The sequence below is a fragment of the Mustela nivalis genome (genome assembly GCF_964662115.1).
Source record: "Mustela nivalis genome assembly, chromosome: 6".
Lineage (NCBI taxonomy): Eukaryota > Metazoa > Chordata > Mammalia > Carnivora > Mustelidae > Mustela > Mustela nivalis.
In genome coordinates this window covers 36,166,963-36,194,634 of record NC_139025.1, presented here as the reverse complement: position 1 = coordinate 36,194,634, position 27,672 = coordinate 36,166,963, and the positions used below count along the sequence as shown (strand labels likewise).

Sequence of the window (27,672 nt, the reverse complement as noted above, 5' to 3'; positions counted from 1 at the left end):
CTGAAAGTCTTTATGTATTAACTGCTGGCTTTCTTCTGCAGGACTCCTCCATTTGGAAGGAAATTTTAAGGTTATCTAATCAAGCATAGCTCCTGATGCTTGAATAAGCAACTTCCAGTCTGACTTCCATTAGTTATCACATGTCAGGAAATATACTTTTACACGTTGCTTCTATGACTCCTCATGTTTGATAGGGTATTTGACATTTTATTATTCCCACTGTGACAATTCAGGAAACTTGAGGTCTGTGAAGATAAATAAGGTGGCAAAAGCAGATTGAAACTTAGGACTCTCAGATCCAAAGCCTGTGTTCCTTTTTTTTTTTTTTTTTTTTACATTTTTAATTTTTATTTATTTGTTTGACAGAGAGAGACAGTGAAAGAGGGGGCAAAGGGAGTGGGAGAGGGAGAAGGCTGCTGGGCAGGGAGCCCGATGCAGGGATCGATCCCAGAACCCTGGAATCATGACCTGAGCCAAAGGCAGACACTTAACGACTGAGCCACGCAGGTACCCCCAAAGCCTGTGTTCTTTTCCTTCTATCATACTGTCCTCAACGACTTTTCATCCATCTTCCATGCAGGGCATCCACTGTTCTCCAAAAGAGTTTGTTTCATTTTTTAACAACTCTTACTACTAAAAATTGTTTTGAGATGTCTATCCTTCTGCCTCTTTCTCTTTATATTACGCGTTAAAGTTCTCTCTGAGTCCCACAAAATGACTATAGACCTAGAAATCTCCTCTTAAATAAAATGGGCTTGGGGGTGCCTGGGTGGCTTGGCTCAGTGGGTTAAAGCCTCTACCTTCTTCTCAGGTTGTGATCTCAGGGTCCTGGGAACAAGCCCTGCGTTGGGCTCTCTGCTCAGCGGGGAGCCTGCTTCCCCTCCTCTCTCTCTGCCTGCCTCTCTGACTACTTGTGATTTCTGTCAAATAAATAAATAAATAAATAAATCTTTAAAAAAAAAAAGGGGGGGCTTGGGGTCAGCATTTGTGTGTGTGTGTGTGTGTGTGTGTGTGTGTGTGTTTTCATTTTATTGTTGTTTGGATTCGTTTTACATAATTTTTAAAGACCACATGACCGTGAATTTTAGGTAGTGGATTTACCTTGGTTTACTTACAACTCCCTTATTACCAGGCATTTCAGATTATTGATGAATATCTTTGTGCATATATTGCCTTTTGTATCTAGGTACATACCTAGCATTAAGTACAGATACCTGATTTATAGAAGCTTGAAAAGGTTGAAAGATTGTACCTATGTGACATGTTTGACCTGCCTTACAAAAGTGGTTAATAATCGTTGCAATTTTAAGAAGACAGTAGGTTTCATTATAGGCTACCTTCCTTTCACTAGAGGTACATCCCTGGCTATGCAACTTTCTGTCATTAGATAGGAAGAACAGGAAGAAGGAGGTAGGATAGGTCCTTAGGTAGTGGGGAGAAGGGATATGTGATCCACATATAGTCTGTGGCGAACAGATAAAAAGCACGTGGAAATAAGCGTAGATACCTCTTAATTACCACCGTAGGGATTCAAGGGTTTGGGGACTGAAGACTGAACATTTTATTTCTCTGAACAGCTTGTTAAATGTTCTTTTTATGCTCAGATTGTGTAGGAACTTACTTTTAACTAGAAGATAGATTCTGAAGTTTTATATATACAGATTAAAAATTGAGGCTAAAATTGGATCTTATTTTAGTTTTACAATATAATGGATAGGGCTTCTAATGCTTTTAATGTTTTTCTCTCCCTCTTCTTTTCCCAAAGTCAACTCACTACATTAATAATATTTATAGTGTCTACCATATGTTCAGTGAAGAAAACTAGTTGCAGAAAGGTATATATAAAATGATACCATTTAGGGGAAGCCTGGGTGTCTTGGTTAAGCATCTGCTTTCTGCTCCAGTCATGATCCCAGGGTCCTGTGATCTAGCCCAACATTGGGCTCCCTGCTCTGTGGGGAGCCTCCTTCTCCCTTTCCCTCTGCCTGTAGCTCCCCTTGCTTGTGCTCTCTCTTTCTCTCAAATAAATGAGTAAAACCTTTTTTTAAAAAAATCATACAGCAAGAGCAAAGACTATGTGCCTAGGCTTCCATTTGCTCTTGCTGTATGATTTTGATATTGAGTAGGTACTCAAAATCTATTGACTCTGTATAGATACATATAAACAGAACTGAAGATACACAATCCAGAGTGTTTGGAAAGGTTACCTCTGGGAAGAGGTATGTGACCTAAGTGTGTTTTTATTCTATTTACTTTATATATTTGAATTTTTTGTACATGTTACTTTGTATACTCTTTTTTGGTAATTAAAAAAATGAGGAAAAATTTACCTTTTGAGGATAGACACCTCTTTCCCTAACAGATCCATTGCTTTGTTATTCCCTAAAGTACATGCCCAGCAATATAAGACATATTCTGACTCTACAGACTGATTGCTTCTCCAGTAATCAAGGGAAGAGCATTGAGCAGACCTATTTACTTGTTGCCATTTCCATATAATATAAGCATTTTTTTTTTAAGATTTTATTTATTTATTTGATAGAGAGAGATCAGAAGTAGATGGAGAGGCAGGCAGAGAGAGAGAGAGAGGGAAGCAGGCTCCCTGCCGAACAGAGAGCCCGATGTGGGACTCGATCCCAGGACCCTGAGATCATGACCTGAGCCGAAGGCAGCGGCTTAACCCACTGAGCCACACAGGCGCCCCTAATATAAGCATTTTATTTTATTTATTTTTTATTTAAGGTTTTTAAAATTTACTTGACAGAGACAGCGCACAAGTAGGCAGAGAGGCAGGCAGAGAGAGGGGGGAAGCAGGCTGCCCCGATACAGGGCTCGATTCCAGGACCCCGGGATCATGACCTGAGCTTAACCCACTGAGCCACCCCGGCACCCCAATATAATAAGCATCTTAAATGGAATTTTTCTATGGAAATTTTCAAACATATAAAAATAGAATTAACTATACCTGTCTCCCAGACTCAGTAATTATCAGCACATGGCCAATCTTGTATCATCTGTAGCCCCCACACCCACCTCACTAGGTTATTTTCTAGTGTATTTTAGATTATATAATTTCATCTATCAATATGTCAGTATGTATAACTAAAAGATAGGGACTCTTAAAATACACTCATCACCCTTAAAAAATGAGCGATACTGGGGCGCCTGGGTGGCTTAGTGGGTTAAAGCCTCTGCCTTCGGCTCAGGTCATGATCGATCTCAGGGTCCTGGGATCAGCTGCATCTGACTCCCTGCTCAGCGGGGAGCCAGCTTCCCCCTTTCTCTCTTCCTGCCTCTGCCTACTTGTGATCTCTGTCTGTCAAATAAATAAATAATCTTTTTTAAAAAAATGAACAATAGTTCCTTAGTAGCAATTTTGTGAGACTTTTTAATATTCTGCAGTTATGTACTTTTCTTTTAAGTTGCTATTTTATTTACTTTCACTGTTTGGATCTTTCAGATACTTTTAAACTTTTTCCTTTCACATTTAGCATACATTTTCCCCCGTAGAGTTGTGATGAAACCAAAATGATGGTTTTTGCTTTGGATGCTTTAGCTTCTATTTCTTAAAACCAAAATGAGAAGCTTGACTAAATGGCTGGGTTACCGTCCTCTTCACGTCTGAAAGATGATTTGGGTGTCTGTTACTGAGTTCTGCTACATTAGAATGAAGAGCTATTTATATATCCCTTTATTGTGATAGCCAAATCGTCCAAGTCCCAATGTGCGATCAAAGCGACCCTCCTTTTCAGGTCCTTTTCTAAAGTTACCTTGTCTGACTCTACTATTCTTGTGTCACATAGGTCTCTCAGTAATAGAAGATGGCAAAGCCCAGCCACAGCAGCTACGTCCTCCAGCAGCTAAACAACCAGAGGGAGTGGGGTTTTCTCTGTGACTGCTGCATTGCCATCGACGACATTTACTTCCAAGCGCACAAAGCCGTTCTGGCTGCCTGTAGCTCCTATTTTAGAATGTTTTTCATGAACCATCAGCACAGTACCGCACAACTGAATCTCAGCAACATGAAAATTAGTGCCGAGTGTTTTGATCTCATTTTGCAGTTTATGTACTTGGGAAAAATTATGACGGCTCCCTCCAGTTTTGAGCAGTTTAAGGTGGCAATGAACTACCTGCAGCTGTACAACGTTCCCGACTGCTTAGAAGACATACAGGATGCAGACTGTTCGAGCTCAAAGTGTTCATCCTCTGCTTCCAGCAAACAGAACAGCAAAATGATATTTGGGGTGAGGATGTATGAAGACACAGTGGCTAGAAATGGCAGTGAGGCCAACCGGTGGTGTGCGGAGCCAAGTTCAACAGTAAATACTCCACACAACAGAGAGCCCGATGAGGAGTCTTTACAGCTAGGCAGTTTTCCCGAACCACTGTTTGATGTATGTAAGAAAAGTTCTGTGTCCAAATTATCAACTCCAAAGGAACGTGTGTCACGGCGCTTTGGACGGAGTTTCACCTGTGATAGTTGTGGGTTTGGCTTTAGCTGTGAAAAATTGTTAGATGAGCATGTGCTGACCTGTACTAATAGACATTCATACCAGAACACAAGGTCCTATCACAGAATAGTCGACATTAGGGATGGAAAAGATGGCACTATCAAAGCCGAATTTGGCGAAAAGGAGTCTTCCAAAGCATTTTCCACACAGGCAGACAAGTACAGAGGAGACACCAGCCAGGCTGCTGATGATTCGACTTCAACCACCGGAAGCCGAAAAAGTAGCACAGTGGAGTCTGAGCTAGCCGGCGAGGAAAAAAGCAGAGCTGCTGAGAGGAAAAGAATCATCATCAAGATGGAGCCCGAAGATATTCCCACAGATGAACTGAAAGACTTTAACATTATTAAAGTGACTGACAAAGACTGTAATGAGTCCACCGACAACGACGAATTAGAAGATGAGCCCGAAGAGCCCTTTTATAGATACTACGTCGAAGAGGATATCGGTATTAAGAAAAGCGGTAGGAAATCTCTCAAACCGCGGATGTCGATAGCTGCTGATGAAAGAGGTGGTTTAGAAAGTCTGAGGCCCCCTAACAACAGCAGTCCGGTACAAGAGGATCCCGAAAACGCGTCCTGTGAGCTCTGCGGACTCACAATAACAGAGGAGGACCTGTCGTCTCATTACTTAGCCAAACACATTGAAAACATCTGTGCGTGTGGCAAGTGCGGACAGATCCTCGTTAAGGGGAGGCAGCTTCAGGAACATGCTCAGAGATGTGGGGAACCCCAGGATCTGACAATGAACGGGCTGGGCAACGCGGAGGAGAAGATGGACATGGAAGAGAATCCCGACGAGCAGTCGGAAATAAGAGATATGTTTGTGGAAATGTTGGATGATTTTAGGGACAACCATTTCCAGATAAACAGTATGCAAAAAAAGCAGTTGTTCAAACACTCCGCCTGTCCTTTTCGATGTCCTAATTGTGGCCAGCGTTTTGAGACCGAAAATCTAGTGATGGAACATATGTCTAGCTGCCTAGACCAGGATGTGTTTAAGAGTGCCATCATGGAAGAGAACGAAAGAGATCACAGGCGAAAGCATTTTTGTAATCTGTGTGGAAAAGGATTTTATCAGCGGTGTCACTTAAGAGAACACTATACTGTTCATACTAAGGAAAAACAGTTTGTGTGTCAGACATGTGGAAAGCAGTTTTTAAGAGAGCGTCAGTTGCGACTGCACAATGATATGCACAAAGGCATGGCCAGGTATGTCTGTTCCATTTGTGATCAAGGAAACTTCAGAAAACATGACCATGTACGGCATATGATTTCTCATTTATCTGCTGGTGAGACGATATGCCAGGTCTGCTTTCAGATATTCCCAAATAATGAACAGTTGGAACAGCACATGGATGTTCATCTGTATACATGTGGAATATGTGGAGCAAAGTTTAATTTGAGGAAAGATATGAGATCACATTATAATGCCAAGCATTTGAAAAGAACATAAGTGATTTTCTACTGTACTATGTTTAGTTGATAGCAGACAAAAAACACCAAAGCAAAGGATATGAGCTATTTAGAAATTTATAAGATGGATTGTTGGGAAAAAATTTTAAGGCCCTTTTACCTTTAATATTTTTGTTTAGGATCTTAAGTATCTACATTTTAGGTGTTATTAAATGTTTATCATTTTTGTTATTTCTTAATAGAATTCTCTGATTTTAGTTTGTTTTAGCTATGATTAAAATTACTTTTCAATGTAGACTACCAGTGGTTGTTACTCCTCCAATGACTATTAAACCTTAGGGTTTTTTGTTTTTTTTTTTTTATCATAAGGTGATAACTTTACTATTTCTATGTGGGATTTTTTTTTTTTTTAAGGTTATCCTGTGAAGTTTTAAATCCAGTATCATTGGCCATTCATGCTCATTTTTAAAACTTTTTTTAGGTAATTAGTTTTTTGAAACTCTCATCTACTTTTATCCCCCTTTTTTTTTTTTTTTTGTTAAGTTGAACAGTGATTTAGCCACTGTTTATTCCCCCTTATCAGTGAAATTCATATTCTTAAATTGACATGCTTTATTAGGCAGGTTAGGTGCATTGACTCTAAACTTGAAGGTTGACATGGGCTCACACTTGGCCTAAAAACATTGATGGACCTAAGGAAATTCCTATAAATGAATATTTCCTATAATTGATAAGATATTATCATTTAATAATCACATTTAAAACTTATATTAAGTGTAAAACCCAATGACTTTACCCCACTTGAGAAATTAGTGAGGACAAGTCATTTGTTTTGTGATATTAAATTTAACTATGATAGTTAATTAAAAAGACATATCTTGTATTCACTTAAAATAATTTAAGATATTTTGATTTCTAAAGTGTGTTAGTTTATCAATTATTTTTGTTTATAAATAGACTTTAATAGCTCTCTAGGAATATGACATCTAAAGAAAAATGATTTTTTTTTTCACCTTTAAAATTACATACTTTTGGAACTTTGAGATTTGAGAAAGCTGCCATGTATATTGATAAATCAAATAAAATAAAGAAATCAATTACAAATCTGGTTGTTCTATAAAAGTATAGAGTGTGGAAAAAATGTCTTGTGTTTTATACTATCTAAGATTTGGAGGAAATGTGTTGTGGCAAATTGCAGTTTATCTCTATGCTTTTTTTTTTTTTCTGTAAAGGAATACAAAATTTGAGGACTATAAAATAACCACAGAGCATATAAGTGGAAATAGTTTATCACTTTTAAAGTAGTAGTATTAGCTGTTGTTACCACAGGGTCTACATGAATTACATGTGAATTAAAACACTGGCAAAACTGACCCCACCAATAAACACATCTATTGAATAGAATGCCTTTTAATGTGAATTACTTGCATTGTAATAACCTTCTCATAATGAAAGGGATTTTAAATAACATCTGTATTTAAAGTATAATTTTGTAATTATGAACAGTAACTTCATAACATTGCTTTTTGTTTACATCAAATTTTTAAGATATGCAAGTCATATTTTTCTATAGTTTGCATAAAAGAATAAATTGCCAAGAGAATTGAGAGATATTGACTAACACAGATCTAGTCGAAAGGGAAGTAAGTAATAGAGCACAGTGTGAGCTCAGAGATTTGTGGGGATACACTGTGGTGTTAAGTAAGAACAGGAACAGTATAGGAAACGTGTGGTATGAGAACAAAATAATGGGAAATGGAGATGAGGGAAATACACTAAAAGTTAAATGAGAAGTAAGGCATTTTTTTTTTAAAGCCGCATAGCACAAAAAGCAGGAAAAGTGATTCATCTTACCCTTGGACACAGTAGTTTATCAAGGAATTCAATCTGAAATGCAACTTTAAATGAAATATGGTGTATACATTACTACTGATAGGAGCCTGCTAAAAGTTTTTAACAAACCCAAAGACTATCAGAGACTCACTCCAAATCTCCAAACTGTTTATATAGTATCTTAGGTAGACATAATTTTTAGGGGGATCACTTTTTTACATAACCCTCATGAAAATCTATTGCAATGGTCTCCCCTGTTAAAGAGTAGGGTTCTTCCCAAATACTACCACCCTGTATAAAGGATTATATGTTCCATTAGGAAAAGGGGGGGTTAATTTATGTTTTGACATGATAACAACCAACAATTAGCAAGCAAATTATAAACATTGAACATGATCTAACTTTACGTAACTAAGATGTTTATGGTTTCACAAAGCCCCACCTCACCATGTTGTCTCCTCCCAGTTTCATATTACACAGGACACCTTGTGAGGTGTTTTGGAACTAACCACAGGGCAGCACAGGCTTCTGTAAGTGTATTGTACAAATTTTCCTCCTGAAGGAGGAAAGGCCACCTGCCTCTTAAGGGGAGTGAAAAATGGCTGACACCTCTCTCCAGTCCAGTTTCTTCCGACTTCCTTTCTCTGCTGGGGTTACAGGGCTGTAACTCCTTGCGCTTGCTTCTTGCCTTCCATGCTGTGAAGGCAATGAACCAAAACTGTGGAAGCTGCCTTCTCCTGCTTTTATAATTTATGTAATTAGGCTCCAAATCCAAAAATGAAAAGAGAATCTAGACAGATAGATGTGGGATCTTGTGTCTTACAGAGTCTTGCATAAAGGGCCTGTTGTTCACCAAGAAATCCTGGAGAAAGGGAGTCAGAGCCTAACAAGCTTGTCACCAGTTACAGTGCAACTCAGAGGTTTAGAATTCTTTAGTAACAGGACTAAAATCTCAGATTAATAAAGCACAACAAGGCGACAATGGAGTAGGACTCAGAAATTTGTCTTAATCTCCCATATTTTTAAAGTAAAAATAATTCAGAGAAATGACTCTCATGCATAAAATGATACACAGCTAATGTTTAATGTATGAAGTTTGAATATGGACAAAACTTAGAAGAAAGTACATAAGTATTCCAGGGACGAGTTATAAAATGAAAGGAATTAAAATAAGGACAGACTTTGCTAGGGCAGTCAGAGGATCCATTAAAAGGAAGAAGAGACTGACGTGAAAAATCATACCTAAGTATTGTAGTTGAGAACAAAAATGTGAACAAAATTTAAAGTTGAATAAAAAAATTAACATTTAGAATTGTCTAGGTGAGATTAGAGATCAATTTGATCTCTAATTATCTTTAAAATAATATATGTTAAAAAAATTACAGCTATAAAATGCCTAATAAAACAATTGCTGTGAACATGGCAAGGATGAGCCTAAATACTTGAGATGATGCACCAACTTCTGTATTCTAAAAAAAGGGGGGAAGGGAGACTGGTGGTGATTGGCAACTTTGTTCCTGGGGTTAAACAATACTTGTTCCTCTACACTCCTAGTTAAGGAACTTCACATATTTAATAGATCTCTGAAAAATCCTCCCCCACCCCCAAAGAACCAGTTCAGCAGTTAAACAAAACTTTGCCATCATTAACAAAGAGGTAAATTAGTATCAATCAAAAGAAAAACCTGAATGTGTATGTATACACATTGTTGAAAATAAAGAAATGTGGTGTATTTCTTAATTTTTAATGGGTTTTATGAGTTAAATTTTTTTCATTAGTCTACTTGATCAGTTCCTCATCTTTCCTTACCCCATCTCCTTTGTAACAAGTGCTTCTTGGTGATAAATGCCAGTGTTGTACAGGCCCCCAACCTAAACAATGCCTAGGATTCCAGGATGCCAAAAAGCTCTGTGGGGCCATCTCCTTGGGAAAGGCCCCCCATCTCCTTGATACGTGAGGTGTAGTGAATGGGGGAGACAGGATGCATGCCAGTGAACTGAATCACATAGGGTTCATATGGGTGTTAAGAGTCTGACGCTGCTGCCCAGATTTGGAAGCCCATGGTCTGTCCATCCTACTAGAGCCCACACTGAGTAATCCCAGCATCCATTTACATAGTGCTCCTTAGGCTCCACTATTGTGCTTTACAATACACAAAGTTAATTAACCTCACAGCTGTATGAGGTAAGTATTACTCTGATTTTCCAGATGGGGCACTGAGGTTCAGAGAGACTGGAGTGTTTTTCCTAAGATCACACAGAAATTAAACACTAGAGCTGGAATTTGAACCTAAACCTATTTGATTTATGCGTGCCTGTGCTTAAATCACTAAGCCACATACCTCACCTCCCAAGAGGTACAAAGAAAGGCCTTTTCAGCCTAGGAACACATGTGATCAAGCTCCTATGAAACTCTGTGCTCCATGTTCATCATCTGTGATCTGCTGTGCCTGGTAAGGTAGTGGGTACCTCGTAAACATGTTGGATAATGTGAAAATAGATTAGCTGGAAACGAAACTATTTGAATGGGTCACTTAGAATGATGTTTTAGAAATAATATTGACATGGTTTAATTTTCTTTATTTAAACTTAAACCTTTAGAGGTATTATCAGCCATTTTGGAGGGCCCATTGTTAAGTGCTCAATTAAAAATTAATTTGAATTCAGCTTCTCTATTTCTACCTCTGTGACTTTTTTCCCTTCTGTTTTCCCTATTCCTGATCTTTAAGTTTTAATCTCCAACCAATAACCATTTTATTGGTTATGAGACTGATGAATTCAATACTTCAAATCATTTGAAAATATTCCCCCCAAAAAATCAGAGCCCCAGAAGAACCAGTTTACTCTTTTTGTCTTATTTGTCTTAACAGATGATGTGGGTAAGAAGATTTTCATTTCCTTGGGTAAAAAATAAAATCCCTAATTGCCATATTGTGATTGATTAAATTTTATAGAGTAGTATGTTTGTCTAAAATCAAAAGTTAATTATTCTAGCTATTTATAATTCAATTTACCAAAAATATTTTGTGTTAACTTATACAGTCTTACTCATAAAAGAAATGAAAGATGTTAGGAAATGACAGTCATTTATGCATCCTAACCTAGCAGCAAACTTTAAAAAAATGAACATTTAATGCTTTAAGTGAAACAATCCCCCTCCCAATCTGATTTTAACTTTATGATTCTATTGCCTGATTTCTAAAATCTATACAACAGGTTTTACTACCGCTATATTAAAATCTACTACTTTAATGGTCGTCTTTCTACCATCTCAATGTTATTTCTTAAGTGAAACGAGAAATGCAAGTTAATGAAGACTCCATAAATGATGTCTATATAATCACTTAGGTGGCCCACTTTCATTGCCTTCTATCAAACTCAAGGACATATTACTTGGTAACATGGGTAGAGTCTCCTACTCAAACCAGATGAAATTTAGCCACCTACAAATTTATCTGCTGGCAAAAGGCAAAGGTGCAATGATTTAAAATGCAAGGATTTTTGTGTCTGTGAGTATTGGTAAATATGAATATTAGCTAAATGACAATAGCAGCTTGTGAACTCATGCTAATTTTGAATGAATTTAATACCACTTACATGTTTATATTCAGATGCTTAGTTGAGTTTAGCATTTAGAAACTTAAATCCTATTTGTCTCCTTTTATTTAGGAGAACCAAATCATTGAGGTCCTTTGGTAGTGACAGAATTGTTCATCCTTCCTATCAAAATCTACCACAGATCACTAGGGGGCAGGAAGCCTTTATAATTTCTCATTATCTCTCTCATTTGCTGACAAAAAAGATGGTGTAAAGACTGCAATCCAGTACTTGGTTTTGAATTGAATGTACCAATATACTAATCACCATTTCAATAAGAAGGCAGAGGAAACTCTAGAGCCAGGGGGATGACAAATATGTAAAAGACATTTCATTTCAGAATTAGGAATATTAACACTTTTATGTGAGAAAATTTGCATAACCCTCTGTACTTACTATTTGAGAAAGGAATACAGTCAGGTAGACAGCCTATTATTTTAGAAGTTATTATTTTGTTTTTATTGTACTTAAACCAATTGCTTATACTAATCAATCAGTAGAGCTCATTTTTAGATGACAGAAATATAATTGTCCAGATTATGAAAATCATCTTTTCTTTCAAATGCTTATGCATTCCCTAATGTGGGACAAAATATATTTTTTTAAGATTTTATTTATTTGACAGACAGAGATCACTAATAGGCCAAGAGGCAGGCAGAGAGAGAGGGGGAAGCAGGCTCCCCGCTGAGAGGAAAGCCCAATGTGGGGGCTCAATCCCAGGACCCCGGGGTCATGACCTGAGCTGAAGGCAGAGGCTTTAACCCACTGAGCCACCCAGGCGCCCCTGGGACAAAATATTTTAAGAGACAATCACTTTAAAAAAAAAAATTAGGGTAAAGTGTTGTTGCAAAAAATAAAATTCTACCCTGAATGATGGGCAGTTTAGGAGAGTTATGAACTTAGGAACTGGAAGGAAAACTCCTCGGTGTGTGTGTAATGTGTACTTTATTTTCATTTGCAGAGTATACAACATTTACTATTTAAAGAAAACAATGTTAGCTTAATGGGTGAAGGCACTCAGTACAAAGAACATGAAATTTTAAATTTTTTGGATCTTTCAACCAGAGGTTTTCCATTAACAAGTTGAAGTACATTGTGGGGCACCTGGCTGATTCAGTTGGTAGAGCATATGGTGTTTGATCTCAGGCTCATGGGTTCGAGCCCTACCTTGGACGTAGAGATAATTTAAATAGATAAACTTTGAAAAAAAAAAAAGTACATTGTAAAATTATTTGATTTGAGGGAAGACTCTTAATTGCTTCCTTCCTCCCTACTGTCCTCTACCTGGCTGGCCTCCTGTCTTTTCATGTGGCATGTGTCCTACCCATTCTAGCTTGACTCATGCAAGAAAAAAGAAAATGCCCCTAAAGGTGAAGAGTTATATTAGTAATAAGAACACCTTATATTTGAAAGGTACAATGAGTTACATTAAGGAAGAAAGTAAATAAACTTAAGAACTGTGCTTTTATTCCCATTCTTTGTTGTAGTGATGTCGTGCTGGCCTGGTGCCAAAAGCATTGAATTCTGACCTAAGAATTATGTTGTATCTTGTAGAGCAGTCAACTTGTAATACTATTTTTCTTGAGTTTTGTCTTTTTCTGTGTGGCAGTGGTGAAATAGGGCCTTCTAAACCTCTGGAGAAGTGAGATCTGAATTTGGAGAGGACATGGGGAAGAATCAATCTTCAACAGATAATCTTTAAGTCCAGACCCAGGAATATCAGATCTGAAGTGACACCATCTTTTCTGTCTTCCTGACAAACCTCATCAATCCCAAAAGTTCCAGTTTCAAGGATCCAAGAAAACTCAGTAAAGATCACTTTGGAATCACTTTGCTGTGACAAAATTGATTCATGGTGACTCTCCTAGTATTTGTGGAAAATCTGCCAAAAGAAAAGTAACTAGAATATTCATATGACATCAATGGTTAAAGCTACACTAAAATGAAAATTTATATGCTAATTATCTTCCATGGTCCCTTCTGAAATCAAAGGGTTTGCTAGGCTACTATAAATATATTATAAAGAGATAATAACATATCTGTGTAAACACATATAATCCTAACAAAATAATTTGAATCACAGTTTATATATTATGAAATATAGTTAGACAGTTAAAAAAATTATACCCCAAAATCTGTAGTTTAGAGTATAAATAAAAAGATGTGGGTACAGAGGAAAAAAAGTGAGACCAATATTTTAACAAGGAAAGATAATCTAGTTATTGCTCACTCTAATGTAACATTTGCCTTTCCTCTTTTTCACTGTATATACCAGTCACAAACAATTATTAAGATTAACGAAGTTCCCTTTTAAGCCTGTTAAGCTGAAAGAAAAACAGAAATGGTTATTACTTCAATAGTGGTAGATTTTTCATAAAACACGAACAACCAAAAGAATGTATCTTAAGACACATTATTTTCCTCTGAATTTAGCAATATAATCTAATAATGTAGAATGAGTTTCTGTTAAATATATATTCTTGGTATTAATGTATAATACCATTATTTCTCAGCTTTCAAATTTCAAGATAAATTTCAACTAAGTATTGAGTGAAAGAATAATTGCTATGTTTTAAAAAAACTTCCACTAGAAATGAAATGTTTGATGAGATTTTAACCTGGCTTCAAATATTTTTTTATATGTATATGCTCGAACCTTATGAGTCTTAGTCGTATTATTTCCTTATTGTGAAAACACTTATAGTTTTACTTCTGGTTAACTGTCTATCCAATTCATTATTATTATTATTTTGTTTCTTATATAATATCATGGTATATATTTTCAGAAATGCTTATTTTATTTTTATGCTTGTTTCTTCAAATGTTTTAAAGAGTTACACAAATCTAACAGTATACATAATAGTATATGCAGAAGTAAAGTCGTTTAAAATCTCTAGGTATAAAGTGGGATGATAACTTGAATATTCATTCTACTAATTAGACTAGCAAAAAATTAGATAAAGTTAGTTAGAATGTGATTAGTGGGTATAGGGGCCTGAAGGGAGCAGAGAAATCCACTAAAAACTTGAAATTCATATGAATTCAACTGCTTCAAGAGAAATAAGTTTAGAAAAGTGTTACATTCTAAAAAACAAAAACAAAATTAAAAACTATCGCTAATCTCTGGGAACCATATAAAACTGCAGACTTTTAAAAAGTAGGAAGCAGATAAGATTAAAGATTACTGATAATTAAAGGTGCCAGATCAATATAAGTTGAGATTCAACTAATAATTTTTGACTGACTGGTAGAAGCAGATTCAGAAAAGGAACATGACTTGAATTGTGACTACACTAAACTACAAATGTAAAGAATTACAATAATTATAAGTGATATAAATGCATTCTATAATGTGATTATTTTCTGTATATCAGTATAAAACGGAGTTACTGAGTTACATGGGAAATTTCTGTTAACATTTTTTCAATCCATTGCTTTTACCTAATAAAATTTCCTCCTCTATGTTCAGAAGTTAAACTGTCTGTATATTACTTTTATTTATACTGTATTTTTTTCAACCTGGCTCTTTTACAAAATTGTGTGAAAAGTTATTATCAACTCTTTCCATTCTCTGATACAAAAATAATAAAGTATCTGATACAGCGATTTTTGGTGTTCCTGAGCAACTTAAGAAGTACACAAAACAGGGGTACCTAGATGGTTCAGTTAGTTAAGTGTTCCACTCTTGATTTCAGCTTGGGTTTTGATCTCAGGGTTTTGAGTTCAAGCCCCATGTTGGGCTCCATACTACGGAATGGAGCCTACTTAAAAATAAGAAAATAATTGTTTTAAGTGCACAAAACAAATTAACTAAAATTCCCATTACCAAATCCTGGTTTCTTCTGTATAGAATGATTAGAAAAGTACTATCTCATGACAAACACAGATGACAACAATTAATTAGGTTTCCTCACAATATAAAAAGATATATTTATTTTAAAAATCCACTGACATAGTATTCATTTCTTTCAGAGGGTTTATTTTTCAAAATAACAACTTATTCAGAGAAATAACTTCCTTCTCAATACAATTAATTTTGTTTATTTTCAGGTTAAGAGTTTAGTAAGTTGCCCCCCTCCAAAGTGATCAGCAAAGAGTATTCTCTTCATTTCAGTCCAGTTCCCAAAGATGATTGAGATAATTGCATAGAATTCAGTAAATATTAACAATTACAACAATACTGGGTTGGACTAGTCCACAAGACTATCCTCGAAGTTGATGCTGTGCAAAACTGAAGTAGGCACAATTAGTGTTATTTTCACAAATTTGCTTCTGGAAAAGCCTCTCTTCTAGGTTCCGGTCTTAGCCTTCCATACCAGGAAGTGTCCTCCTGCAGGCCACTGTGTGTCTACAGTTTCTTTAAAGACTTGAGTTTTTCAAGACTTAAAAGAAACAGTGGTGAAATTTTTCCTATAGTGACAGGTGACTGGAGAAATATTTCGTAACAGGGTACATCTAAAGAATAGAAGTTGGCAGTATTTATAGAGATCTTCAACTCCAATTTGCTCATAGGTCCTCAAATTACAGCTGCCACTTAACTTCTCCGCAGGCCAACACTGCTTCCTCAAAACAATCCACAACCCTTTGTTGTTGTGTTTTTAATCCACAACCTTTGTAAAAGTTGTGTTGGAGTAGGAATTGAGAGAATTCCAGAAAATCCATACATTTTTTTCTGTGGTAATTCTGGAAAAATTCATTCTTAGTCTCCTTACGGTAGGCCTGATTACCCAGGTATGAAGTTTTAGACCTAATTTTACTCATTTTGTATCTCTAGTACAAGTATTTTCAGATTTGAGTTTGTTTTAATTTTTGGTCTCAAGTATTATTTAATACAGAAATATAAGAGGTAGGCAGAGAATTTTCCCCTTATACAGGAAAAAAATGAAACTATTATTTCCAGTTTTTTGGTTAAATTATGTGCCTTAGGCCACTTTTAATAAACACTGAGCTATGTTCCACATACTTTTCTAGGTACTGGGGATTAATTAGAGGGTTTGACATATGTTAAAGCTCTTTTTTCTTCCAGACTGTGTGGACTTCAGTCTTTGGATTTTTAAAAGTATTTTGAAACACCCTACTATTTATAATCTGCCAAAGAGATTTTCTTTGTTGAAAGTCAGTAGTAATTTCTATATAAATAGTAGATTAGCAAACTTTGTTTCAATGGTATGTTAATAGTCAACCTTTAAAAATCATTGTAGGGGCACCTGGGTGGCTCAGTGGGTTAAAGCGCTGCCTTCTGCTCAGGTCATGATCTCAGGGTCCTGGGATGGAGCCCCTCATCGGGCTCTCTGCTCAGCAGGGAGCCTGCTTCCTCCTCTCTCTCTGCCTGCCTCTCTGCCTGCTTGTGATCTCTCTCTGTCAAATAAATAAATAAAATCTTAAAAAAAAAATCATTGTAAAAGTACAAGAAAATTTAGAAAAAATACTGATAATCCTACCATCTAGAGATAATAAATTTTAATCCAGGTTTTGGATCCACTCTTAATATATGAAAGATTGTCCTACATATAAAATATGAAAAAATAAAATGAAATAAAATACGATACAAAAGTCTTATATCTTATTTTCCCACTTAATTATACCAGGAATGTTTCCTATGTCATTAAAAGTTCTTATACACAATGTTATGGCCACATAATAATTCATCATAGGAATGTATTATGCTTTACGTAATCATTGTCTTATTGCCAGATATTTAAGCCATTTCCCTTTTGTTATTGTTGTTATTATAAATAATATACCCATATGTTCTATTATTTCCTTAGGATAAATCCCACAAAGATTAATGCTAAACGAATGGTATGATCATATTGAAGGTAAAGAAAAAAATGTTGTCACATTGACCTTCAGAAAGACTGTACTAATTTATACCCACCAGTAGCATTTCCCTCTTTTGCTGCACCATTGCTGGTGTTGATGAATATTATTTGATCATAAATTTGCTAATTTGATAATATTTGATGGGCTGTGGTTTTTTTAAAATATTTTTTATAATATTTTATTTCTTTATTTGACAGACAGAGATCACAAGTAGGCAGAGAAGCAGGCAGAGAGAGAGGAGGAAGCAGGCTCCCCGCTGAGCAGAGAGCCTGATGTGGGGCTCCATCCCTGGACCCTGGGATCATGACCTGAGCTGAAGGCAGAGGCTTTAACCCACTGAGCCACCTAGGCGCCCCATGGGCTGTGTTTTAAATGAATTATGAGCCACAGTCATCAAAAAGAAAGAACAAATTAAAAAAAAATTAATATAAACAAGGAACAATATAAAAATTCCAAGAATGGGGATTCCTAGGTGGCTCAGTCACTTAAGCAGCTGTCTTAGGCTCAGGTCATGATCCCAGTGTCCTGGGACTGAGTCCCTCATCTGACTCCTTGCTCTGCAGGGAGCCTGCTTGTCACCCTGCCTCTGCCTGCCTATGCTCTCTCTCTCTCTCTCTGACAAATAAATAAATAAAATCTTTAAAAAAAAAAAAAATTCCAAGAATGGTCAGTATATGGTAGTGTTCTAGGGCTGCACATGTTTATTTCATATAAAATGAAAATGCAAACACTGTCTTTTTGGGAAAAATTCAGATGCCATATGAAGTATAAAACATATGGGGGCACCTGTCTGGTTCAGTTGGTAGTGCATGTGACACTTGATCCTGGTCTTGAGTTCAAGCCACATGTTTGGGGTAGAATTTACTTTTTTCAAAAAGTATGAAGTATCGATTTACTAGTAATTACTAGTAACTATGCATTTAGTACACAGTTACTATACAAACCTCTCTGTTCTGAAGCTGTAGTTTTAGTGTTTGTAAGAATTAGCATGTTTGCTTTTATGGAATCTTGCTTTGCTTGAAGTGTGTGAGGGCTGTCTGAATACAGGAGTTCTGATGAGTTTGTTTCTCACTGTTTGCTTTCACAGTTGTAACTGTAGATAGAGACCCTGTCTCTAAATTACACTGTATCATCAGTTCTACAAAGAATTCATATTGCTCTCTCCAGCGGGCTAATGCCGCTTCCCTTTTTACATAAAAAGCAAAATTTCCAAGAATAAAATCAAGAGATTTGTACTCAAAATTTAAGACAACTTTAATAGGAACTTTTTGGTTTTATCTTTGCTTCCCTAATATTTTCTTTAAAAGTTTTCGTAATCCAAATTTTTTTAACTTTTTTTTTTAAGTCTTTTTTTTTTTTTTGAGGTGCCTGAGTGGTTCAGATGGTTGTGTCTGCCTTGGGCTTAGGTCATGATCCTAGGCTCCTACAATGGAGCCCCAGCATTGGGCTTCTTGCTCTGAGCAGGGAGCCTGCTCCTCCCTTTCCCTTTACTGCTCCCTCTGTGCTCTTCCCCTCTCTCTGTCAAATAAATAAAACCTTTTAAAAAAATAGTCTTTAAAAAAAAAAGATCTTATTTGAGAGAGAGAGAGCAAGCCACCACCCAGGCACCCATGCGCCTGTAGCAGGGAGGGTTAGAGGGAGAGGGAGAGGGAGAGGGAGAAGCAGGTTTCTAGATGAGCAGGGAGCCAGGACCCTGGGATCTTGACCTGACCAGAAGTCAGACTCTTAAAGGACTGAGCCACCCAGGTGCCCTATCTTCAGCTTCACTCACAGAAAAAGAGATGGGAATTCTGGTTGAAACCAACACTATTTAGCCAATGGGATTAACAAATAAATAGCAAATGTGTTTTTAAAAATTGGAAATGACATACACTAGATAAAAGAAACTTAAATTATTCATTGATTGATTTTACAGGATTCTGTCAACATTACTTCTTGGACACAGCTTTGTGTGTTTCTTAGACAACCACTTTTCTCCAGCACTGTCTCACACAGAGTCTGATACAGGCCATGCAGTGTTATTAGCCTTCTTCAAAAGAGGCCCCGCCGCCTTCCCCTAGCCTCAGGAAAAAATCATGACCCCTAAAGCTCTTAGGTGTATCCTGTCCACCTGAAGAGACTATTTTTTGTTTGTCCTTCTCCTTGAGGGACACTAACCTTCTGTACAGAACTTGTATTTGCCTCAGCACGCACTGCTCTTCTCCTTGCTCAAACTACAGTCCATAGCAAGAATGCCTTTCCTCCCCTCCTCGCTGGACACTTCAGCGCCTGGCTCACGCGTGCCCCGGTTTCCAGGAAGCCTTCACCAACACGCTCTCCCCAGTCTGGATGTTCCCTTTCTTTTGTGCTCCCACAGCACTCCTCTCAAATTCCCTTTATATCTTTTTACCAGAGTCTTAACCTCGTAAAAACTGACCGTTTTGTCTTTTCACGCTCACATAATAGGTACCCGTTAAAGCTCATTGAGTGAATGTCCCCAGCTTTCCCCCCATAATGGGAAGCGTTATCGCCGTTTTTGTCACAACAATTTCGTTGTTGTCATCCTGCAGGAGCCCTGTCAGCTGGTGCCAGATGGTACCCCCAGACCTATTCTCAGGGTCTTCCTAAACGTAATAGAATGCGGGAGAATAGGGTTGAGGTCCTTGACCCAAGTTCAGCATAGTTAACAGAATCCCATCCAGTTGAACTTGGTCATAAAACAGGACTCGGTCAGTAAACACGAGTGCGTGTGAGAGAACCGTGTGGGGCGTGAGCCTGATATTCCACGGTGCACGTTTTATGATTAATTTCTAGATTTTCCAGCGAAGAACTCAAAGCGGCGAATAAAGCACCTGAAACGGAAAATAAGGAAAGCAGTGGAGACGACAGGGAGACGAAATCAGGAAGCTTAGAGGGGCAGGACAAGCCGGGAAAATGGACAGAGGTGGAGAAAGTTTAAACCCGGGGAGGACGACTCGCAGTCGCTTGCCAGTCTCCACTTTTGCAGGCCGTCCGCGCGGCGCGGAGAAACCTCCCGCCTCTCTGGGCGCTCCCCGGGGCTCCTGTGGGCCCCGCCCGCCACGCAGTTTTTTATCAGGCGCTCACACCCACAGAGACGCAGCAAAGCACGCTAAGTAAAATTCCAGGAGGCCGACCAGGAACTTCAAAGGCGTTTCTTTTTGTCCCCGCCTGCGGGGGAGCCGCCCTCACGCCCAGGCCAAGCCAACTCCAGCCAGCTCCTTCCCTTGGCAGAGTGCGGGCGGAGGGAAAAAAGCTGGCTCTGGCCCTATTTCCTCGGAGCAGCCGACTCTAAAGGAGCTGCCCCGCCCCTACGTGCTAGGTTAGTTGGGACACTCGGCTTTGAACTGTACTTAAGGCCTTAGGAACTGAGCGAACCGCTCAGGTGATTCCCCTTTCTGAGCTCCCCTTCCGCGTCTCCTCCCTGTACCACGCCCCAACTCTTCCTTCCCCACCCGCTTGGGAATCCGCGCTGCTCATTGGTTGCCTACTCTGCCAATCCAGCGGACATTGACGAATCCCGCCTTAGGAAAGGCAAAGATCGAGCTAGAGCGCTTACACCTGGCGGAGGGGCGCGAGCCTAACGCCCCTTAGCTGCAGGCGGAGCGCGAGGCTGGGTGGTCAGAGGCTGCCGGGGAGAATTGAAGGGACCCTCATTTGCATAACGGCCGCCCGTCGCCTCTGAGCACGAGCCGGGGTCCCGCCCCTCACCCAACTAGAAATCTGTTGGGCTACGGGCGGGTCACTCCGACCCAGGCAAGCCTGTGGCGGGCTGTCCTGGGAGCGGATTGGCTCCGGGAGTTTCCAGAAGGCGGCAGAGAGGCGGCTATAAGAGCGGGGAGCCCAGCGAGGGGAGCGGGAGATAGTGTTGGCGCTCGCGGTGTCTGGTGCGAGGCGACCGTTAGTTGACGCCGCAGATTTTCGGTCCTAGGTGCTTTCGCCTAACGTCGCCTGCCTATCTTTCAGTCAGGATGTCTGCCCGCGGCCCGGCTATCGGCATCGACCTGGGCACCACCTACTCGTGCGTGGGGGTCTTCCAACATGGCAAGGTGGAGATCATCGCCAACGACCAGGGCAACCGCACCACCCCCAGCTACGTGGCCTTCACCGACACCGAGCGCCTCATCGGCGACGCCGCCAAGAACCAGGTGGCCATGAACCCCACCAACACCATCTTCGACGCCAAGAGGCTGATCGGACGGAAGTTCGAGGACGCCACGGTGCAGTCAGACATGAAACACTGGCCGTTCCGGGTGGTGAGCGAGGGAGGGAAGCCCAAGGTGCAGGTGGAATACAAGGGAGAGATCAAGACCTTCTTCCCAGAGGAGATCTCCTCCATGGTCCTCACTAAGATGAAGGAGATCGCCGAAGCCTACCTGGGCGGCAAGGTGCAGAGCGCGGTCATCACGGTCCCGGCCTATTTCAATGACTCGCAGCGCCAGGCCACCAAGGACGCGGGCACCATCACGGGCCTCAACGTGCTGCGCATCATCAACGAGCCCACCGCGGCGGCCATTGCCTACGGCCTGGACAAGAAGGGCTGCGCCGGCGGCGAGAAGAACGTGCTCATCTTTGACCTGGGCGGCGGCACCTTCGACGTGTCCATCCTGACCATCGAGGACGGCATTTTCGAGGTGAAGTCCACGGCCGGCGACACCCACCTGGGCGGCGAGGATTTCGACAACCGCATGGTGAGCCACCTGGCGGAGGAGTTCAAGCGCAAGCACAAGAAGGACATTGGGCCCAACAAGCGCGCAGTGCGCCGACTGCGCACCGCCTGCGAGCGAGCCAAGCGCACCTTGAGCTCGTCTACGCAGGCGAGCATCGAGATCGACTCGCTATACGAGGGCGTGGATTTCTACACGTCCATCACCCGCGCCCGCTTCGAGGAGCTGAACGCTGACCTGTTTCGCGGAACCCTGGAGCCCGTGGAGAAGGCGCTGCGTGACGCCAAGCTGGACAAGGGCCAGATCCAGGAGATCGTGCTGGTGGGCGGCTCCACCCGAATCCCGAAGATCCAGAAGCTGTTGCAGGATTTCTTCAACGGCAAGGAGCTGAACAAGAGCATCAACCCCGACGAGGCGGTGGCCTACGGAGCTGCGGTGCAGGCGGCCATCCTCATCGGAGACAAGTCAGAGAACGTGCAGGACCTGCTGCTGCTCGACGTGACCCCGTTGTCGCTGGGCATTGAGACGGCTGGCGGCGTCATGACCCCACTCATCAAGAGAAACACCACGATCCCTACCAAGCAGACGCAGACCTTCACCACCTACTCGGACAACCAGAGCAGCGTGCTGGTGCAGGTGTATGAGGGCGAACGGGCCATGACCAAGGACAATAACCTGCTGGGCAAGTTCGACCTGACCGGGATTCCCCCGGCGCCCCGCGGGGTCCCTCAGATCGAGGTCACCTTCGATATAGACGCCAATGGCATCCTTAACGTCACCGCTGCCGACAAGAGCACCGGTAAAGAAAACAAAATCACCATTACCAACGACAAGGGTCGTCTGAGCAAGGACGACATTGACCGGATGGTCCAGGAGGCAGAGCGGTACAAGTCGGAAGATGAGGCCAATCGCGACCGGGTCGCTGCCAAAAACGCGGTGGAGTCCTATACCTACAACATCAAGCAGACGGTGGAAGACGAGAAACTGAGGGGCAAGATTAGCGAGCAGGACAAAAACAAGATCCTCGACAAGTGTCAGGAGGTGATCAACTGGCTCGACCGAAACCAGATGGCAGAGAAAGATGAGTATGAACACAAGCAGAAAGAGCTTGAAAGAGTGTGCAACCCCATCATCAGCAAACTTTACCAAGGTGGCCCTGGCGGCGGCGGTTCTGGAGCCTCCGGGGGACCGACCATCGAGGAAGTGGACTAAGCTTGCACTCGAGTCAGCGTAAACCTCTTTTCCTTTCTCTCTTTCTCTTTTGTTTGTGTTTCTTTGAAATGCCTTTGTGCCAAGTATGAGATCTGTTGGAAGTCTTTTCACTCGGTGTATGCATGGGAAAGGAAGGATGCAACAACTTAGTTTAATTATAAAAGGTTAGTTCTGAAGTTTGATTTTTAAAACCACTATTTGAGGTTTCTCTTTAATGCGTTTTGGGTGTTTGCTGACTTGAGCATTTTTGAGTAGCTTAGTTTGTGCATGGAGATTTGTTTGAGCTGGGAAACCTGAAGTTTGCACATAAGTTCTGCGGAAGCTTGGTAACAATAAAATATATAGAAGCTTGAATTGTTTATTTTTATGTACTACTTTAAGACTAAAATGAACATTGCAGTTATGTTAAGGACAGGCTTTTTTTTTTTTTTTTTGCAAACAAATGCATAAATACAGAGTTAAAGTAAAGCTGAAATTGATCTCAAAATCACAGTCTTGGAGTTTTCAATTTTCCTTTCTCACAGTTTTACCCATGTTATTAGTATGAGAGGAAATGTATCTAACTCAGTCTTGTCTAATTCTCAGATGAGATTTCCTGCTTTGAATTGCCAACAGCTTTTAAAAAGGAGAAGACCTGGGTAAACTTTCCTCCTCCTTTTAATAAAGAAACCAGACTCCTAAGCCTTGGTTTAAGTGTTCCAAGTGAAAATCCACCTGAATATTCCAGCAAAATACAAGCCGTATTCTGGGGTTAAGTATGAAATGATTCTTTTTCTAAACAAAGGCTGGGGCGGGAGTTGTCCTCTGATAATAAATAGCCTGACGCAGTATGAAACAAATTGCTTTTTGTGGCATGCCAGTGCTTGCGACAAGAGCCAGCAGGGCAAACTTTAAAGTCACTTTATATTAAGAGTCCAAAAACTTTAATTCTCTAGTGAAACAGCTTAACTTCTGAGCTTATCCAAATTCCATAAGGATAGGTTTTCAACAGTTACAATTACTTGGGGATAAAGGGAGATAATGATTTTTTTTTTTTTTTTGATTTGAGAATCACAATGCTTTTGCAATACTTGCCTTAAATCACTAGAATAGATTTTTTTTCTTTTTATTTTTAAAATATTTGTTTTAAAGATACATTTATTTGGGGGGGAGGAGGGGCAAATGGGAAGAGCGAGACAAACCCCAAGAAGTCTGCTGAGTACAGAGCCCTATGTGGGATGTGGGATTCAGTCTCATCACTCTGAGACCAGACAGGAGCTGAAACCGGGAGTCAGCCACTTAACCAACTGTGCCATCCAGGTGCCCCAGATACTCTTTTCTAAAAGACAAAACTGCAAGATAGTCCAATATTTTGTAATATACAACTTGTCCATTTTTCTGTGTATCTGATTTGAAATTATTAAAGATAAGAATACTGGAAACTTTTGGGTTGAGCGTCCTGGGCTTAAGCTTTAAAATGTACATCCTTAGGAGAAGGGGGTTCCTATTTGTATTTCTTAGTGGAATGTCATTTCTACTTTGATCTGATTTATTTAAGGGGAACTTGGGAGAAATTCAGTAAAGCTAATTGGAAAATGCATGTTAGCCTAATGTTTTCACCACATATGGACATTTTGATACCTCTATTCAATGTAGGTGCTTCATGTTGTTCATAAGCTAACAGTGCATTATAGATGCTGTGTTTTTAGTAGTGGCCCTTTCTGTATCATGCAGACATTAATTTTTGAAATGATATAAAAACTAGAGAACAAATTAGCCTAAAAATACTGAGCTGTATAATGACCCTCTCACACAAGAGCTGACTCTTATATACATAAGTATTTTATTTTTTAAGCAGAGTCATTTGGGTAGGTGGGAGTGAGATAAAAAGACAATTTTGAATTGTTCCAAAACTTAAAATTTTAAGGTAATTGCTCTTTACACTCTGAAAAGCTAATGGTAACTCCATTTTTTTGGTGCTAGTGCCACTTTGGTAGAAAGTTTCCAGCAAGGAATCATTAAGGTTGTTTAATTACCATAAATTAATGTCACATAAATACTTGACAAACTACCTTAGTATTAGTAGAATCCAATGAATACTGGCTTTAGAGTGATGATTTTTTTTTTTTTAACATTTTATTTATTTATTTGACAGAGATCACAAGTAGGCAGAGAGGCAGGCAGAGAAAGAGGAGGAAGCAGGCTCCCTGCTGAGCAGAGAGCCCAATGCAAGACTCGATCCCAGAACCCTGGGATCATGATCTGAGCTGAAGGCGGAGGCTTAACCCACTGAGCCACCCAGGCGCACCTAACATGAATTTTTACCAAGACAATGCTCATTCTAGTAACCTTTTATTAGTCCTTTATTTGTTGAAAGTGTTTATTTCTTGCTCTAACTTCAAAATGTAATGGAATCTTTCTGCAGGTGCAATTTGGTATTAGTATGATTCATTTTAGACCTTTGTTCAGAAGAGATTAGTTTCTAAACTCAGAAAAATGACCACTGGTAGTTTCTTTGACTATCCTATGGCCTGGCCTCTGGTAACTTGCTATAACAGGAATATCAATTTATGTAGATACTTCATTTTCTGTTATTCTAAAAACTAATTTGTAAAACTCCTGGCCTTCTTGAGTGTTTTTAATTTAATTTTGTCTTCTCAAATTTAGATCTGAATTTTGTGAAGATAAAGCCACCAAAGTAGCCATTCAGTGTTTCCAGGGGTCAGTTGAAACTGGTAATCGGATAACTCCTGGGAACTCCTTTACAGATGTTAGATCAGACGTAGTCAAATGACAATGGAAAAAGTAATTGAAACTAGGATGAGGCTAAATTACCACTTAAGGAATAATTAACATCACTTGAACTTGAAAGTAATGTTATACTAGGGCCTAGTGGTCTGGACTAAAGCTAACCCAATACATACAGAATGCTAAGGGATTAGAAAAGAACATTTTTCAGAATGGGCACTTAAATTTTACCTAAATGTCTAATATAGTTGTCTCTGTTTTAAGGCAATAAATCCAAACATCTGCCAAAATAAGACCTAACAGGTTGTTCATAGTATTTGAGAAGCATGAAGTTTTAAAACAAGCTTACTCTAAATTTTTGACGGTATTAGTTTGATGTATATAGTGGTAATTCATTAACATTTGTCCATGAGGAGATATTAATGCTGTTCACATCTTTAAATTTAGCATGAATAATTGGATACTTAATGTATCACCTGCACAACATGTCAAGGAGACTTAATGAGAATTTCTTTACCCGTGAATTGAATGTAGTTTATAAAAGTTGTGCTGTGAGGCATGTTCCCTTTGCTTTTGAACACTGGAATTGAAGTTTTAAAGAATCGCAAATCCATATATCACAAGTCAGTTGCTAAGGCAATATATATGTTTCGGTTAAGGAACAACAGGCATATTCAATTGCTTCTGTATAATGTCTAAATAGGAATGAGTTTTGAAGGATTATCCTTAACCACTGCAATTAGATACAGAAAAATTATACATTCCTTAAAAATTATGGATCTTTAGACATAGCCATTGGAATACTTTAGGGTATATGCAGTGCTGAAATTTAATAGGGTGATAGTGTTGAAATGTCCTTCCTCTAGAACAAACAAATCAGGGGCGCCTGAGTGGCTCAGTGAGTTGAAGCCTCTGCCTTCAACTCAGGTCATGATCCCAGGGTCCTGGGATGGAGCCCCAGGGAGTCTGCTTCCTCCTCTCTGCCTGCCTCTCTGCCTACTTGTGATCTCCGTCTGTCAAATAAATAAATTTTAAGAAAAAAAAAAAAAAAGAACAAACCAAGAAGTCTTGGGCTCTTTCCTCTTTCAGTATGATTAGGTGGAGATTAGATAAAAGGAGTTGATAATTCAAATACTGACATTGCCATTTTCTTAATATGTTATTTTATTTTTTTTAAGATTTTATTTATTTATTTGACAGACAGAGATCACAAGTAGGCAGAAAGGCAGGCCGAGAGAGAGGAGGAAGCAGGCTCCCTGCTGAGCAGAGAGCCCGATGCGGGGCTTGATCCCAGGACCCTGGGATCATGACCTGAGCCGAAGGCAGAGGCTTTAACCCACTGAGCCACCCAGGCGCCCCAATATGTTATTTTTTAAAGGTAGAATTATAATACTTTGAAAGTCTGTTTTCATAGTATAAACATACATTATATTCAGTTAATGTCTTGGGCCTAAAATCTGAGACCAGCAACTTAGTTTTATGTTACATGCTCTTAGTTATATGACCTTGAGAAGTTTCTCTTGGGCAAAAAAAAAAACCAAAAAAACAAAAAACTTACAGGACACTTGAAATTAAATATTTAGACAGTACCTTTATCCCTACTTTACAACATCATGAATTGTTTTCTTTCTTTTTTTTTTAACTTTTTTTTTTTTTAATTTATTTGAGAGGGAGACAGTGAGAGAGAACATGAGCGAGGAGAAGGTCAGAGAGAGAAGCAGACTCCCCATTGAGCTGGGAGCCCGATGCGGGACTCGATCCTGGGACATTTGGGACTCCCGGATCATGACCTGAGCCGAAGGCAGTCGTCCAACCAACTGAGCCACCCAGGCGTCCCATGAATTGTTTTCTTTCTTTTTTTTTTTAAAGATTTTATTTATTTATTTGACAGAGA

General features: G+C 39.5%; 2 protein-coding genes across 6 annotated transcripts in view; both read left to right on the top strand.

Annotated features, from left to right (window-relative positions):
- The window catches only part of ZBTB1 (zinc finger and BTB domain containing 1), a 30,897-nt gene extending 15,939 nt beyond the window's left edge, over positions 1-14,958 (top strand). For 3 of the 5 annotated variants that reach the window (XM_082734155.1, XM_082734153.1, XM_082734154.1), the window contains exon 2: positions 3,804-7,027. In XM_082734155.1, the coding sequence (XP_082590281.1) occupies positions 3,822-5,963 (2,142 nt within the window). In that variant the 5' untranslated portion in view covers positions 3,804-3,821 and the 3' untranslated portion in view covers positions 5,964-7,027. Of the gene's footprint in view, positions 1-3,803; positions 7,028-12,961 lie in introns of those variants that run through there. The other 2 variants (XM_082734156.1, XM_082734157.1) reach the window with 1 other exon arrangement.
- Positions 14,959-19,644: 4,686 nt separating this feature from the next.
- On the top strand, positions 19,645-23,538 carry HSPA2 (heat shock protein family A (Hsp70) member 2). Its single transcript, XM_082734158.1, has one exon. It carries the CDS (start codon positions 21,144-21,146, stop codon positions 23,049-23,051), a length of 1,908 nt encoding a protein of 635 aa, XP_082590284.1. The 5' UTR covers positions 19,645-21,143; the 3' UTR covers positions 23,052-23,538.
- The last annotated feature ends 4,134 nt before the right edge of the window (positions 23,539-27,672 follow it).

Excerpts from the sequence above, each read along its gene's own strand:
- HSPA2 (XM_082734158.1), top strand. The coding sequence starts at position 21,144 with ATGTCTGCCCGCGGCCCGGCTATCGGCATCGACCTGGGCACCACCTAC.